At 32.3% G+C, this 17,887-nt stretch overlaps 1 protein-coding gene across 11 annotated transcripts in view; it reads left to right on the top strand.

The window, feature by feature from the left end:
* LOC128222095 (myosin-11-like) overlaps positions 1-17,887 on the top strand; it is a 117,231-nt gene that overhangs the window by 87,757 nt on the left and 11,587 nt on the right. For 9 of the 11 annotated variants that reach the window (XM_052930938.1, XM_052930937.1, XM_052930935.1 and 6 more), the window contains 16 exons: positions 1,247-1,339; positions 1,757-1,904; positions 2,277-2,364; positions 3,820-3,926; positions 4,562-4,669; positions 6,202-6,251; positions 6,869-6,988; positions 7,484-7,548; positions 9,335-9,364; positions 11,879-12,005; positions 12,314-12,358; positions 13,528-13,632; positions 14,447-14,549; positions 15,007-15,083; positions 15,631-15,773; positions 16,082-16,238. In XM_052930938.1, the coding sequence (XP_052786898.1) occupies positions 1,247-1,339; positions 1,757-1,904; positions 2,277-2,364; positions 3,820-3,926; positions 4,562-4,669; positions 6,202-6,251; positions 6,869-6,988; positions 7,484-7,548; positions 9,335-9,364; positions 11,879-12,005; positions 12,314-12,358; positions 13,528-13,632; positions 14,447-14,549; positions 15,007-15,083; positions 15,631-15,773; positions 16,082-16,238 (1,566 nt within the window). Of the gene's footprint in view, positions 1-1,246; positions 1,340-1,756; positions 1,905-2,276; positions 2,365-3,819; positions 3,927-4,561; positions 4,670-6,201; positions 6,252-6,868; positions 6,989-7,483; positions 7,549-9,334; positions 9,365-9,841; positions 9,863-11,878; positions 12,006-12,313; positions 12,359-13,527; positions 13,633-14,446; positions 14,550-15,006; positions 15,084-15,630; positions 15,774-16,081; positions 16,239-17,887 lie in introns of all 11 variants that reach the window. The other 2 variants (XM_052930929.1, XM_052930931.1) reach the window with 2 other exon arrangements.

Here is a 17,887-nt window from a genome sequence, read left to right as displayed (position 1 = left end):
CACGGTTACAAAGTGTAGAAGACCTGATAGAGCTTTCTGATAAAGAAACTCAAACTGATGACCTTTTGGTAATTATCATTCATGTATAATATGAATGGGAAGTATAATATAGTTATACTGTAAAACCATTTCTTTCAAACTGTAGTATTTTTCAATCTTAACGATGAAGCACTTATTACCATCAAGAGAAGTTTTGTCAGTGTTTTGCATCATTGCGACTACAGAACGAAATTAAGAACATGAGATTACTAGAACCCAATAGAGTTTAAAAGAAATGGTTTACAATTTTGTGTATTCCTTAAAAATGTTTTGTTTCTTAGACTTTAGTCTGAGCTGTACTTTTGTTTTTATTTTGCTTAATTTACATGTATACATTGTACATGCCTTATTTATATTTTACTTTTTTGTACTCTTTTTATTTTCAGCTGTTTAGTTGCAGTGTAATTGTCAAATTTCCTTTCCCATTGCTTAATATATGCTTTATTTATATTTCAGTCTTAAAGGGTCACAAATTAGGTTGATGCCAAAAACAATAATAAATTTATTACATTATTATTTTTTTACTCATTATTTTGAGTTTTTTTTTAACTTGGGAATTGGTGACAATGTAGCTATTTATTGAAATATTGTATCAAAATTAAGGAAAACATATTTCGCCTCAACCTATATTGTGTGCCATTGATTATTTGATGGACACAGTTTAGTTATAATCAACATTATGTTTCTTTTTATGATTGTAAATAGCATGTTATATGCCTTGTTGATTTTTTTAAAATTTGATTATTTTGTACCATTATTATCATTTTATGACATTTCGTTTGTTTATTTTTTATGTACAAAACTCAATGATGTCACAATATTTTGTGGGTTTTTTTCCTTCACATTCTTTTTGGAGTGTACCCCATTCACCAATAATGTGTTCTGGCTCCATGATAATGATTATGCATTTGACATGATATATCAAGCATTTTAATTTACTGTTATAATTTGACTTACTAATAGTCCAAAAGTCCAATGAAAATGATTGTAATTAAAAAAATAAAGGTCTTGTTTTTAAATTAAGAAGCTTTCATTGATCTCACATGCTAGAAGAGTAAAAAAGAAACTCACATTCTGGATAAATAACAATGCAAAGAATTTGTTCTCCAAACAACAGAATGTAAGATATCTGCTGAATGATTTTCTTCTCAATGTCAGTATTTATGCTATTGTAACAGTTTCAAACATTAGCAAACTATAATTCCAGTCTGTGGAAAAGGAACCAATCACAGGAAACACAGAAGAGGAAGTGAGAATCTCCTCTGCGAAGAGTCGAGCCTCGTTGCGTAGCCAGTTTAAGGTAACTTTTGAAAACAACCAGCATTGCTTTTTTTCAGCTGCGTGCTTGTCTCATTAATTGTTAGTATTACAGAAGCATTTTTAGATGATATAGCTTATAGGTGTAAAATTCCTTCTTTTTTTGGGGGGGGAGGGGTGGGGGGGGGCATGGAATCGAATGTTTTAAATTAAGTAAGATTTCTTTTTTAAAATCTTATGTTTACATAATTTAATTGCAGAATATACATTTAAAATAACATATTAAAGCAAAGGAATAAAACAGTTAAGGAAATTGTTGAATTTTAGGAATAAGTAGAATTTTAAAATATTATGCTTCTGTTCTTCAGCCCCGTTCTCATGGATTTGCACGAGTTTACTCATAGGTCATCATATGTTGAAAGAGAAGCCTTTAAATAGCTGTCTTGCTTTCTCCTTTTAGTCCCGTCTTGATGAGACTAGACATGCGGTGGAGACGAGGAAAACACATTCGCCTGTTATCACAGTTCCAGCACAGAAGTCAGTGGATGATGAGTTGATTATTGAGTCTGATGATGAAGATGACTTACCCATTCCTGATGATCTTAAAGGTTTGTTTAATTCAGCTTAAAGGTCTGATTTGCCTTCCTGTAAATATTAATTTCACTTGTTGTTTACTTTTCTACTTTTTTTAAAGGATTTTAAATAGTGAAAATTAAGTTGAAAATAAGCTTTCCATAAATTAAATTTTAAATAATGCTGGTAATCCATCTTTCAGCATTTTATGTAGACGTTATTTGATCCATGATGCAAACTATTACAGATTAATGGTCTACTCCTTTTATCAGCCTATTTTTGTAATCAGTTAAAAATGAAATTTGCCCCAGCCACTATCATTTGAGTGCTTTGATTCTCCAACCACTCTAACATTTAAGTTCTTTGATTCTCCAACCACTCTATGATTTTGGGTGCTTTGATTTCAGAGGAGGCATTGATGAGGGAAGACACATTGGATGCTGCTTCTCCACCTCCAGGCAAACGAGTGAGCCGCCAAGTCAGCCTTGCCTCCAGGTAAGTTTCATGACTTATAGATCTGTATATCAGCTTGTGGCTTATCTCCCTTTTTACATCTTGGTTTTGTGTCACCAGTGAGTGGACTAGTTTGTCTGACATTATCATCATGAAGGGTATTACACTCAATAACTTTGGGTCTTCAAACTTGGTATGCACATTGGTCATGGTCAATAGATGACCCTTATTAAAGATAATGTCAGTGAGTCAAAGGTCAAGGTAATGGTGACCTTAGGTAGAAAAAATATGGGTGCTCCTGACAGGCAACACATTTGATTCAAAGTATTCTAGTTTTTTTTAAGAGGAATAAAATGTCAAAGCCTTAGTGTCAACATCCTTCATTATTTTGAAATTATTCTGATCATGATGTATGATATTTTAAATCAAATTCAGGATCATAGCCTTTTATTATCTTATAGAAAGTAGTCCAGTTACATCTGTTGATCAGCATGTAAGGATAACAGAAAGGACCGTTGGCCTATGACTATCTTATGATGTTGTTGTTAGAGAACCATTGCTTACTTTTTTTTACATTAACAAGAACATTGTAGAGATTGAAGAAAATAGCATAATTATGTACAAAACTTACATCCTATTTAAGCTGATAAAATAGCGAAAAAAAAGAGAAAATTGTCGAAAACTGACAAACTTGGCATCGATGTGTACAATGCATTGAAACTAACTAACTGAAGTACCACATAGAATACAATTTATTTAAGTTTAGCAGTTATTTTTCCATTAAAAAGTATTACTGGGTATGTCTACCTGGTAGTTATTGAGTTATTGTCATAGCCTTGAAATCTTTATAGGCAGTGTCTGCATTAATATAGTGCAACACTAATCTTGACCATAACTCAAAGAAAGCTCATGATATTTATATATGAAACTTTGTACACATGTTGCCATAGACTATACACGCATGTATAACAAGACCAATAACTTGGGCTTTAATATTTGTCAGATTACTATAAAACAAAAACAAGCGAGCTCTGTCTTGCACTTTGTCGTCAACCACGGTGCTTTCTTCCGTTACACATCATACATACCATGGGACAATTGAATGACAAAATCTTGTTTTAATGAATATGCATGAGGCAGGAGAGACAACTCTTCTTCCAATGAATTCGCATGTTACACTCAGATATTGTTTGTCAGTAGCCTCTGTGGCCGTGTGGTCTTGACTGCTGCCAAATATCGTACTGAGATGGCAGACCATGTTCAACTTTGGCGATCGCCAGAATATTTTTCAACCGTAGAGTAAAGCATCTGGTACTTTGCAGCACCAATGAAATTGCCTCATTAATTATTCATGATTACGAGATTTTCTTAGCCAAATTGCCCGAGGTACACAAGGATGCATAGTGTAGCGTGTATAAGGGTATCTGACGATGTGTTTTGCACCCTTAAACACTCTTGTTTGTCGCTTTGTTTTGAAGGAATTCTTGACTTTTACAGGAAATCCACCAACTTGTCTGAACACCCATTGGTCCAAGAGTATATGAGAGTGTATGCGGGCATCCACAACTTCAAGGAAGCCATGAGCAGAGTTCTTATGGACAAAGGTATTCCATGCTATTCAAATTTCTAGCTTGTCTGGGGCTGTATTTGATAAACATCTTAGATTTAACGTACAGATAGAAGTGAAATCTGGCTGTTTTGATTGGACTATAAGATTAATTGACCAATAAAAACACTCGGAATTTGATTCTAAGATTGAGAATAATGAATATGGCAACTGTTCAGTTTTTGTTTTGTTGAGTTTTTATTATTGCCTTGATGTTAACATTGATGTTATAAACCTTTAAACATGAAACTTTGTAAACATGTTACCAGTGACAATACTTACATATGTAGCAAAGCCCGTAACTCCGGCTTCAATAATTATTCACCAATGAAATAGATAAGAAATGTCATCTACTGTCAATGCTTCTATTGTATAGTAGGATATTAAACGCTTCTTTTACCAGTCCTTGGTGACAACTTGTACTTACCATCCATGACTTTTCAAGTAGTCATCGATAAAATTATGCTATGAATACATTTTCTACCTAAATCCAATGTAGATAATAACCTATGATGCATTGCAAGGGCTAAGCCAAAGAGGGTTGTAACTTTGTATAGAAATAGGAGTTCAATTTTCTTTGCTTTCTGAATTATGATAATTCCAATGAATAATTTCTTGTAATTTTGTAAACAGACCAGATGTCAGCAAGTCAGCTGATCACAGAGCTGGAGGCCTTGACCTTCAACAAGGATGACAAGGTCGTGCCCCAGATATCCAAGATGTCCGACAATGTCTACTATGGTAGGTGTTTAAATAGTTGGGATCATTTTTGTTTGTCTAAAAATTAGGGATGCAAACGAATGGCAAAATTGATATTCGAATAAATGGTAATTCTTTCGATCAATATTCAAATATTCGATTACCGATATACATATTTTGGAAGTAAACTACTATTATTATTCGCTTAAGTAATAGCCGGGGCAATTTAACCCTACTTTGTTGTAGCCAGTTTGCGTGGCGAACCCCGATTTTTCCCCAAATGAGCCTTTGAAATTCGCAATTTTCGAAGAAATAAAACAATATATTATAAACAGACAAACAACAAAATCGAATAATTTCAATTCTGCTGCCATCGGAGGGTCTTTCCGTAGGACAAGCAGCCTCGTTCTGAGATTGACCTCTAAATTGGCTAAATATAACTCGGTCCGTGATATAGCTTTGGAAAACCCAAACCAACACGGGAACTAGTAACATATTAAAATGAAAACATATCTGGATTTGACTCATCCAGTGTTCAACAATAGAGGAAATAAATCCTAAAACGCTATACTATACATTTACAATTCAAAGCACGAACATTGTAGCAAAACATGGAAAACAATTTAAGGCATAAATATGTAAGAACATTACTCTAGCACATGGCATTCGTATCATCACGGCGATTTGAGCTGTGTTGCACTGCTTAATTTGTAGCCAAGACAAAACATTCCTTGTCAGTTATTGTAAAAGTAGGGACTTTTTACAGGACCCGACGATATGTCCGGCCCCCTAAATGACATATGACACGTGTTTAGTGTATTGTCATCACATTCATACCTCTGGCATTAGGGGCCAGTCATTGTAAAAACAAAACAAACAAACTTTATAAACAACAACAGTGTTGTAGGTTTTTTATTCTCTTTATTGAGAATTAGTATTATTACTTTTTTTTCGAATATTCGAATACCGATTTTGACATTCGAATACCAAACCTTTGATCGAATATTTGTTGCATCCCTACTAAAAATGGAACTCATGACCTATATTTCCAAACTGTATATTTCAATATTATAAGTCAAGGAGTCAGTGCATGTAGGTGACCTGATATGGGATGTATGGAGCAAAGGAAACCATATCGGGGGAGAGCAAAGTTTCCTGTATATGGTCACCTACTAACCGCTGTAACGTGTATATATCAGGTTAACAACCGGTTTACATGTTTAAATGTTTCATTTATTCATCTGAATATTTATCTGAATCGAAAAATAGACACCATTTTGGTATGATATAAATTTGATTACCCAACATGGAAAAATATGGGGTCACTGCGTGATCTGTCTAGGACCAGTCCTGGACCAATCATTATGGGCGTTGCATCATTTTTGTTGGAGGCATGATGTATTATGACATGCCACAATCACAAAATCATTCAAACATGAATGGCCCAGCCAATATGTTTTTTCCCAGCTGTGTCCAAATATATATTGTTCTTTATATTTTCTTTTTTGTTATCAAAGGGAGGTAATACAGAAATGAAAAAAAGTTGAACTCATCTTTTCTTATGTCTGTTTCAGTTTTGAGCGAAGTTTCTCAAATCATCAACAATGTCATCCAGAATGATAGGGTAAGTCTGAAAATGTTTACAAAAGTAAAAAAAAAAAAAGATAGTGGTGTTTATCATACAAAATGTAAAATGATGATATTTGATTTCTGTAATCGAATGTGCAAACGTTGAAATGTCACTTGGATAATTTTATATTCATATAAGCAGACAATTATGTAAAGCTTAAATTAGTTGTCAACAGGTATTCTTATGGCTAGTTGTCTCATTAAAATGAATTGATTGGTTAGTGGTTATTATTGGATAGATATTGACCAATCTATATCCATTTTGGATAACTTTAACCAAACTAAAACCTTAACCAGTTATATACTTCTATAAATGGCCACAGCTAAGCAAAATTGGCTAACCAGTAAAATAATATTTGGCTGCGTAGCAAAAAGTCATTCGTAATGGTATTTGTGATACATTAGTCAAAGTTGATTTGATTTGCTAGTAAAGTTTAAATCAATTTGTGACACCAACTAAGTATTCAAATTGAAATTCTTATCACTTGGCTATTTTGTGATATGCTAGTTGACCCGATACTCCGTAAGTGTTTTGACACCAGAATACATCCAACTTGTATTAAAGTAATAATTATGTTTCATTAAGTTCTACAACTTATATGAATATTTCAGGGGCCAGTTGTGTCCAGCCTTATGATGGGTATGACCCGGGACAACACTCAACGGTCCATGATGCGGGAAAAATCAGGGATTACAGACGGGATGCAAACCACGAGACATAGTCAGCGCTCTGTGAGTGTACCTTCTTTCTATTTTTCAAGCATAGTATAGAACGAAATTCAAATAAAGATGATGCATAATAAATAATTTACTATACACTACCAACCACATAATAAATAATTTACTATACACTACCAACCACATAATAAATAATTTACTATACACTACCAACCACATAATAAATAATTTACTATACACTAACAACCACATAATAAATAATTTACTATACACTACCAACCACATAATAAATAATTTACTATACACTACCAACCACATAATAAATAATTTACTATACACTACCAACCACATGTTTTTAACAGATTTTGCCCACCGCAGCGATTTTTCTTACTGCATATGTTATCTTTTTATCTTTTTTTCCCTATACCCTGCAACATAAGCAAATCGTACACTGTGTTCATTTCTATAATTTTTCTCCTGTCAAGTCAACTATTACTGTATTATAATTGCAAATACTTAGATTATTTTACGTTCTCATTCATTTTCCAGGAGAAGATAAAGAGTGCTTCAACAGACCGTCACTACCAAGATCTTCAGGAACAATACGAGAAATTGTACGTTAACGTAACAATATATCTGACGTTTAGTTCAGTTTATTTGTCATATTAGTTCAGGCCATCTTGATAAATTATTGCAAATTGTTTGAGGTTGCTCACCCTTGTCATTGTGATTGGAAAGCGCTTATTAGTATTTGGATTTATTTTACAATACAAGCGTGTCATTTTATACAGCCATAGACGATAATGTTTAATGTCGATGCAAAGTGACCCCAAAATATTTTCATATCGTATGAAAGAGTAGTGCTTGCTGATGACTGAAATAGTAAATGAATGCCCCAAAAACTCATTGAAGATGAAATTTTTCCAGTTTGCTTTTTTATTCTTTTTTTCAACTAAAATCGGACGCGAATTGGCCTTAAAATTTTGTCATCTTACTTTTGGTATGATTTTAAAGCTGCACTCTCACAAATTGAACGTTTTGGCAACTTTTTTTTTTTTTACTTGCCTGGAATGAGCAAATTTATTTGAAAATGCATGTAAACCATTCATATAAGATTGCTGACAAAAAAATAGTCACAGATTTTTCTATTTAAGTTCAAAAATTGATTTTTTATGCACATTTCTAAAACCATTAGTAACGCCTTAATCCATAAAACATTTATATAATTTAGTTTTAGAACTGAAATATGGAAATCTGCGATCTTATATTTAGTCAACAGTCTTTTATCAATGGTTTGCAGATATTTACGCAAAAATTTGCTCATTCCAAGAAAGAAAAAAAAAGTTGTAAAAACAGTAAATCTGTGAGAGTGCAGCTGTAACATCTGCTTTCATTACACCAATAAAACCCCATCAAATGATACCAAAATAATATAACGATCACCAAGCATCATAAATTCACATGATTGTGTATGGTATACCTTAAGTATGATAAAAAATAGTTTTGCAAATGACTATTTAGGCTTAGCTCACAGACATAATTATGCATGATTTTATTGAAAAATGTCCAATCCCCTTCCAGGGTTAGGCCACTTTAAACAACTTTGTTTTCAAGGATGGCCTTATAGTATTGACATGTTTTCTGAAATTACAGAGTTTTCTATTCCCTGTAGAATATTCACTTTATTGTTGTTTTTGAATTTGAAGTTAGACTTAATTAGGAACTTTAATTTATTAGTTTACATGACATAATTAATTAATTAACATTCTTTTAGAATATAATAATCACCTTTTTATGCTTTTTTATACAAGTCGTACTATTAAAATTCAAACTTATTACTTTAAACATAGTTTATAGACCTAGGTTATTCTAGTGTAATTTCAAAGAATTGTAGTTTAACTTTAAAATGTTTTAGAATCATTAACTGTATTTTAATGGAAATATTTTAGAATCATTAACTGTATTTTAATGGAAATATTTTAGAATCATTAACTGTATTTTAATGGAAATATTTTAGAATCATTAACTGTATTTTAATGGAAATATTTTAGAATCATTAACTGTATTTTAATGGAAATATTTTGATATCATTTAAAAGGCAGGAGAAGTAAGTCGGTGTATCTTTTGCCCTAAACTTGAATATTTCCCTAATATGCTTCAAAATTTTCTATTTGTGTCTAACTGATTGTCTGACATGCTTTGTCTGACATGCTTTCGACTGAAACATCTTGTTTTCTGTTCATGGAAATCTTTTCAGTTAAGTTTCATTTCACTTCTAATATCTGCTAATGACGTCTTTGACCTAAACTCAGTATCCCAATAAAAACAAAGTTTATATTAACTCGATAATGTTGAAATAACATTTAATTTTACTTATTTTCAAACATGGTGCCGTTGCAGTAACTTTGATGTTAAAATAACTAAAAAAGGGTATTAATACGCACAGTTTGATGTGTTTTTGGACATGGAAGATATTTTAATGTATTTTGTTGCACTTTCTCATTAATTCACCTTGTCAAGTTTTGGGATAAAAAAAATTATCAAATTTTCTTACATCTCCTGTTCAAACAATCTGTAAAAACAGTCTTAGAAATCTTAAAATCATCTATCAATTTGAAATACTCGTACTTATTTACTTATACTTATTTGTTTTTAACTCGTCTAATGGCTTTTTTCTGCATTGTTTTGCATTTTTTTTTACCTTAGCCATGAACTTAAATTCATTCTAAATATTTTAGTGGAATTTGATACATATGCTGCTACAGAGACTATATGCACATACGTCACTCTGGTTTTAATAATTATCAAGTTATGCCCCTTGTTAGACTGGACAAGAAAGATGAGTGATTACATTTGCTCTGCTGGCTCTTGTCCTTCAGTGTAAAACTTTGTCTTTCTCTGTGTTAGATTGGATTTACAGTTCTTCGGGTAAAAAGGTTTTCAACTCTAGAAAGCAAATTTATATTATAGAAGCTATTCATATAAGTGATATAGAGTTATACAGTAGTAGTCATTATGCTCAATACAAAATGCTACTTAAACATTAGTTTGAAGTCAAAACGCTATTAACTTTATATAATTATATATAACCTTATACGTTGCTTATAATTTGGAAAAATCATTGTAAAGATATGTCATAAAAATGACATATTCATCACATCAATGAGAGTGGTCTAGTGGTAAAGGTATCTGCCTCTGACCTCAAAGAGGTTGTGGGTTTGGTCCTTACTGTCAGCTTTCTTCACTGTCCAACAAAAATAAATTAATATAAATAATATGCAATAGAATACTAGAAATGAAATTTAGCTTTTGGCTACTAACTGGTTATGGCAATACTAGAATCATATTGTTTTATATGTCTTTTGATATGTAACATTATTGTATAACGATAGTCTAAGATGTCTTTAAGAATATGCATTTAAAAGCTTACACTGGTTTTATTTAGAAAATGGTTGCTGACTATGCACCTTGGAAATATATTTCTTATATTTCTAATTATATGGAAAGTAACAATTGTATGAATAAATCTAAGTAAGACTTAGTTAATTAAGTAAGACTTATTTAATTAAAGAATTGTTGTTTTTTTCATATGAAGTTCAGTGCTTCTACCAATAAAGTTTTATCCATATGTTACAAAACTAAGTTCTCTCCCTTTATAAACTATTTGTTCATTTTGCAAAAGTAATTTATGTCCCTCTAGGAATGTTTTGTTCATATTCAAAAACTTAGTTCTCTCCCTTACCAGGTAACATATTGCAAAACTAAGTTCTCTCCCTTACCAGGTAACATATTGCAAAACTAAGTTCTCTCCCTTACAAGGTAACATATTGCAAAACTAAGTTTTTTCCCTTACCAGGTAACATATTGCAAAACTAAGTTTTTTCCCTTACCAGGTTACATTTTGCAAAACTAAGTTCTCTCCCTTACAAGGTAACATATTGCAAAACTAAGTTCTCTCCCTTACCAGGTAACATATTGCAAAACTAAGTTCTCTCCCTTACAAGGTAACATATTGCAAAACTAAGTTCTCTCCCTTACCAGGTAACATATTGCAAAACTAAGTTCTCTCCCTTACCAGGTAACATATTGCAAAACTAAGTTCTCTCCCTTACCAGGTAACATATTGCAAAACTAAGTTCTCTCCCTTACCAGGTAACATATTGCAAAACTAAGTTCTCTCCCTTACCAGGTTACATATTGCAAAACTAAGTTCTCTCCCTTACCAGGTTACATATTGCAAAACTAAGTTCTCTCCCTTACCAGGTTACATATTGCAAAACTAAGTTCTCTCCCTTACCAGGTTACATATTGCAAAACTAAGTTCTCTCCCTTACCAGGTTACATATTGCAAAACTAAGTTCTCTCCCTTACCAGGTTACCTATTGCAAATAACTAAGTTCTCTCCCTTACCAGGTTACATATTGCAAAACTAAGTTCTCTCCCTTACCAGGTTACCTATTGCAAATAACTAAGTTCTCTCCCTTACCAGGTTACATATTGCAAATAACTAAGTTCTCTCCCTTACTAGGTTACATATTGCAAAACTAAGTTCTCTCCCTTACCAGGTTACATATTGCAAAACTAAGTTCTCTCCCTTACCAGGTAACATATTGCAAATAACTAAGTTCTCTCCCTTACTAGGTTACATATTGCAAAACTAAGTTCTCTCCATTTACAAAGTATTTGTTCATGCTTTCAAAAGTTACAAGTTCTGTCTCATTACAAAATATTGCATAAGTAAGTTATTTCCCTTATTATGCTTTATTAATTATATGTCCTTATTCTTAAACAAAGTTGTCTCCCTTAACAGAATATTTTTACATTTGCAAAAGTAAGTTATGTCCCTTTACAGTTTTTTTCTTTAACAAACAAATTTATCATCCTTTCCAAAATAGTTTGTGTATGTAATAAAATAATAACTCCTTGTTAATTCTCCCCCCACAGACAAACGCAGATGTCAGAGGACGCTAAGCGTTATGAGGAACAACAACAACGAAATGTGGTCGCCATGATGGAGATGCAGGACACGATCAACCATCTTCAGAGGGAGTTGTCTGCCCTGGGAAAACAGGTAATGAAAAAATCTCAACAAAAACACATGTCATTTCCAAAACTTATTTGAAGCTTATCATTTGATTTTTTTTAAGGTGTTTCAGCCTTGGTATTATCTATTGTCTTCTGTGTCTGCATCATTAGCATCAACAAAATCTTTATAGTATTACATATAAGTTATGATTAAATAAAAGTTTAAGATATTGCCGACGGTGCAACTTTCCTTTCTACACAATTTGTTGCCAAATAGAAGACACATAAAATATCAAAAAATTATAGACCTTTATGTGCAATAATTAAGTCATTTATTTTTGTCTTCTTAAACAGGGGAATAGGCCAATGTCGGAGTCTGTGTCTACTGCTGCACAACAGGTCAGTATTTTGTTAGTGTAAAAAATTAACATTTATATACCATCATTCCAACCCTTTTTTAGCAATGATATTGTTAACAAACTATATTTTTTTGTGGCTAATATTGGTGTAAATATTTTACTGGTTTTTGCAAGTATAAGAGGGAACTGGGAATGAGGGTCTATTTATTATTTTATTTTTATTACTTCATTATAAGAAGTAAATACAAGTGTTTAGAGTCATATGTATTTGTCATTTTGTTGTTTAATTATTATTATGGTTGACATCTTGACAAATGAGATCAGTCTGCAGTTTGCCCATTTCTGATTGGTCACAGCGATTGGCCAATAGAAGTGTATGCTTCTATTTTCAAATATTGTACATCCTTATTAGTACCCCTAAGGGTCTCAGCAGCTATTTTGACAACTTATTATGTAAAACAAATGTACATGTCAGTTGAGTCATTAAATGTATATGTAAATGATGTTGAATACTAATTTTGGTGTCAATTAAGTGTCCGGAAACATCAACTTTTATATACATGAAATATTGTTATTAAAACTCCAGACGCTGAGCTGTCAGTTCAAAGAAAATTAATGCAAATTTGATTCCAAATGACTGTGTACTTTGAGGTGACTGTAAATATTGGATAAAAATTTGTTGATGATGAAACAACTAAAAAAAAATCCCACTTATGTGCAAAAGCAAATTGCTGGTAAATTGACGTCTTCTGAATTTGTCCAATTTATCTTATTACCCATATTAAATAACCATATATATCTTAATCTAGAAAATATATCTATCTAAAAATAAATTAAAAAGTAGCCTACAGTGACACATATTTAAAATATGGTTAAAACTGTTATTTCATTATATTAATATGTTGCTTGTTTTAAATATGACATTAGATTTGGGTCCTATACATGAACTATTAAATAGTAAGCTTAAAGTAACAAATATATATATTAACTGTAAAAAATACATTACACATTGGGCAATCAATGCATGTATGATTATATAATTAACTGAAAATCTTTATTTTATGATATTTGATCATACGCTTGATAAATGATATTGGTAAGCTTATGTACTATTTTGTTAACTTATATGAAGGGGTTTATTTAAGGTCTTGCTCTATCGACCCCTGTTTTGAACTTTATGGTTTATTACAATGTCTGTTTCAATTTCAGCTGCCTGAATCAGCCATCATGTTCACACGCCTAGACTCAGAGCGAAATGCCAAGATCATGAAGCGGGCCGTGAATGAGGAAAAACTGGACCCTAATAAATACAAGGTCGGACATATTTTAATTTTTATAGATTATATTTAACACTCCTACGCCAAGGATACAGAACAGTTCGAGGGGTGAAAGCATAAAGGTTCTATCTTCTTCTTTATTTAATGTCACTTAGACCTTTTCACATTCACCCCTCGATTTGAATCCCGTTGGCTAGTCCTAGGAACGGGCTTAAGAACCTCAAGCCTCAGAAATTTTGATCGAAGCGGGAATGTTTGCATTCAGTATATAGAAATCGGTCCTTTACATCCAGTTCGAGCCAATGAGGAAATCGAGCCAAGTGAGTTCAAGCCAATGGGGTTTGACTGTAAGGAGAAAAATCAGCTCACTATCAGCTATTGCTTATCAAATATTGAGTCAATTTGTTACCACTGTGCGCATGAGATTTAACTGGACACGAAATGAAAACAGTCGCTCTGATGTGATGGGTGGAACCAGTATTTACTAAAAGGTATAGGACATTAAACATGAACATTGAATCAGATGGCATGATTGCCGGAATTTGGTACAAATATACATCCTTCAAAATGTTTAATTATGTCATGATATTTGTGATTCATTTTGTACAGAAAGTGACAATAAAAAACCTAGAGTGAAGATAGTTATTGATAAACTGTTTAAGTATCAGTTAACATGTACATTCCTCATCCCCATGTTATAAAAATAATAAAATGTGATTGACATTTTTTTAGTGGTAATTCAGGTTGTTTAGACTACATTGCTTAGGAAATGTTGCCCGTATTCTGCCCTAATAAAAGGGCCAAAAAACTCTTGCTTTATTTTCATACTTGGTGTGGTTATATCTCTTCAGGAAGCAGTCGTACAAATGGATGAGTATGTGAGCCTACCAGCCCAGAGGTTGTCCCATCTAGTGCGCAAATATGTCCACCATGTCAGAATGAAGGAAATTGAATGTAAGTGAAATAAGATATTGTACTGCTGTAAGGAAAATCATTGCTGCCATGCATTGGCTACGCTCGATTGTTCAAACTTTTATGGAGTAATTCCTACTCGCCGATACTCAAACCTACTAGAAGGATGTTTTGACTCATGCATTTTCATGCAGAAAAGATTATAACACATTGCATTTGTCACATTTGTTTTTTTTTGTATTTACGTAACTGATACAATTTAGCTTATACCCTCTGCAAAAATGGCTTCAGAGACAATTAAGCACAGTAAATAAGTATATGATTTTATTCAAAAGTCATATTCATTGTAAGCTTATTGAAATTCCTTGTTTATTTCTAGCTTTGCAAATTTCATATTCCATGTTTATGATACACAGTCCTTACAGGATCAGTTAAAAAGAATAACTGTTTTTTGTTTTTTGTTACATCATTTTAATTGAAACTTCACCCTTTCTTTCAGCCAATGTCCAGAAAAGCCAGAGTCTGAACGAAAATGTGTTTGAAGTCTTTGACAAGATGGAGGCACTCCAAAATCAAGTCAGTTAGAAATAGTTCTTCAAGTTCATATCATAGGTTCATTTATTTTTTAATCATATGGCAAGTGGCAGCCATGATAAATTTTAGTATGTATGTATATATAAAGATGTACTGTAAATTTGTTTAACATTACCATAATTCAAGGCCAGTGTTCTCAATAAGCTATATTTGAATCATCACAAATAGTAAAGAAATTGACCATCTACTACTTATTCGATTTAAAGTTCACTTATTTTCCAAAGTTGAACTGGCCAAATTGCAATTTGAATCATCTATTTTGGTAGACAGCTAGTTCTTTTTGCGAACACTGCAATGCAATCATTGTTTAACCTGATTAATAAACATTTTGTGATATTTGTATGAAACTTGGTTTATCATAGACTATGAACAGAAGTCACAATACTCTTACTCAGGCTAAATATTTCAGGAGTTATTTCCCTTATTGACTCTTTGACATTGGCATTTAGACAAGCAAATCGGAAACACAACTGCAATTCTTTCCTTTGAAATTGTTCTCGGTTGTTAACTTTTGTGTTTCTTATTTCAGCGTGCGAAGAGATGGGCTGACAAGATGGATGAAATGGGGATGGATCGTTACCGCCTTGCCAATATGCTGATGGAAACTCTAGACAGTATAGAACAGGACTGTGGCATCTTCTTGATAAAACCCATGTACTCCTATAGGGGCAGGTAATTCATTTCACAGTTTCGGTGATATTAGTATAAAAAAAACATGCTGATGTGCTTGTAACTCTCTCAAGAAATTCAAACAAAAATAAGTTGAAAAGGCATATTGCCTGTGACAATACTTACATGTATAGCAAGGTCCAAAGCTGTAGCTTTAATAATTGTAAAGTTATGCCCGCTTTTTGATTGTAAAAAAATCAGATCAGCATTGGCGTTTGATTGGCGGTGCTCTTGTTTCTAACAAGGTTTGTTTGCTACCCTGCATGAAAGTCACCTTTAAAAAACTCAAAAGTTAATCTCCACTTTGACAGAGAACCAAAGGAGCGTTTTGGAGGCAAAATCAGTCGGCCATTCCGTCCACATCGGACCTTGTCTCCGCTACGGGATTCCCACAGCGCGTACGCCCCCGCCCCGACACCAGCCTCAAATGTGAGACCGCCAAGGGTACAGAGAAGAGATGATAGCCAGGTAATAATTCTTTATTCTTATTTTTTCATGATTAGTTATATGACCAGTGACTCTACAAAGCTTTTGCTCTCGTACAAACCCTAAACATGAGTAATATCATGTTAAACTTGCCTGAATATCACTAAAATACTCAAGTCAAATCTCAATCTCAAAAACTGATTTTACCACATAAATTCATACATATGATACAAATTCTTGCATGTTTTTAATATTTTTAAAACACATTTCCTAATAAAAATTGTTGATAAAAACCTTTCATCAATATTTCAAAAAAAACTTCTCCCGTAGCAAAACATATACTTGAGTAATTGCTAAAAATTGTTGAGTTGAACTCAATTACGTTTTATGTTGCAAAAAAAAATTTCTTTGGAATCTTAACCGAAGTTTATAAATAACATAATCTTTGAGAGAATTGGCTTTTAAATAGTGTAAAGACATATATGATTTTAAATAAATTCTGATGCTAAATCTGGTTAAATGAGTTCAGTCTGAGATCAAGTTCATCTTAATTATTTTTGTGATATTGATGCCAAGTGTTCTACCTGTTTTTGAATCATCAATGACTATGATGACATTATCAATCATTAGGTATTGAGTAGGACAAATCTGTATCAGTTCAATTAATCTAAAAAATGTATGCATCAATGACATTATATAAATAAGTCATTCTTAAGTCCAACTCCATGTACTGTAAGTCATAAAAAAATTCCATGTCTTTGTTTTTAAAGGCAAAATATGTGCTTCCCTCATTTACTGTCTGTTAGGTCCCAGCCTTGTGGGTTTAAACTGTGACTTTGTTAAATATTTGGCTACTGGGCTTATTATGTTATGATTGATATTAGAAAAAAAATCACAGAAATATTACTTGATTTTTTTTGTGAATTTTATTATCAGAATTATGCATACAGTCCAACCTCGTTAGCTTGGACTCCCAGGGACTGACGAAAATACCTCAAGCCTCAGAAAATTCGGGCCAAGTGGGATTATTTAGCTTCAGTATAAAGAAATCGGTCCTTTAATTTTAGTTCGAGCCAACTAGGAATTTGAGCCAAGCGAGTTCGAGCCAACAGGGTTTGACTGTATTTCCATTGTAAAATAAAATCAATTACTATAGAATTTTTTATTCCATCAAATTTTAATGAAGATGAATTTGAATATACTAAAAAGTATCAAAAATCACTACTGTTGAATGAGTTTTAAACTGTAAGAATTGTAAAAATTATCAAAAACATTTCAGGTGCATTTGTGTTTCTAAATCCAACCAATAATTCATTTAAGATTTTAACCTGGTTTGTTGACAACATGAAATTGGTTAATGATATTAGAAAATACTAATTTGAAGTGTTGTCTGATGATATCACCAACTTCCATGACAGGTCATAATCCTTTATGTATTTTCATTCCATTTTAAAATCTATTCAAATCTTTTTTTATCATTAATTTTACCCAAATAATATTACATTTGTGAGATATTTAAAAATATCTTTGCAGATTATGGCACTTATGTCTGACATGATATTATATTGAAAAGCAGTCAGTTGTAAAACTCTATAAATCTCCCAACAAAACAAATAATCTCATTACTATTACCTGTTTACAGCACCTTGATAATATAAATGAAACAATGATGATTTGTATGCCTTCAACAC

This window comes from Mya arenaria, chromosome 16 (genome assembly GCF_026914265.1).
Source record: "Mya arenaria isolate MELC-2E11 chromosome 16, ASM2691426v1".
In the NCBI taxonomy this organism is placed as follows: Eukaryota; Metazoa; Mollusca; class Bivalvia; order Myida; family Myidae; genus Mya; species Mya arenaria.
The sequence above is the reverse complement of the archived record's forward strand: the minus strand, read 5'-3'. Positions and strand labels throughout refer to the sequence as shown.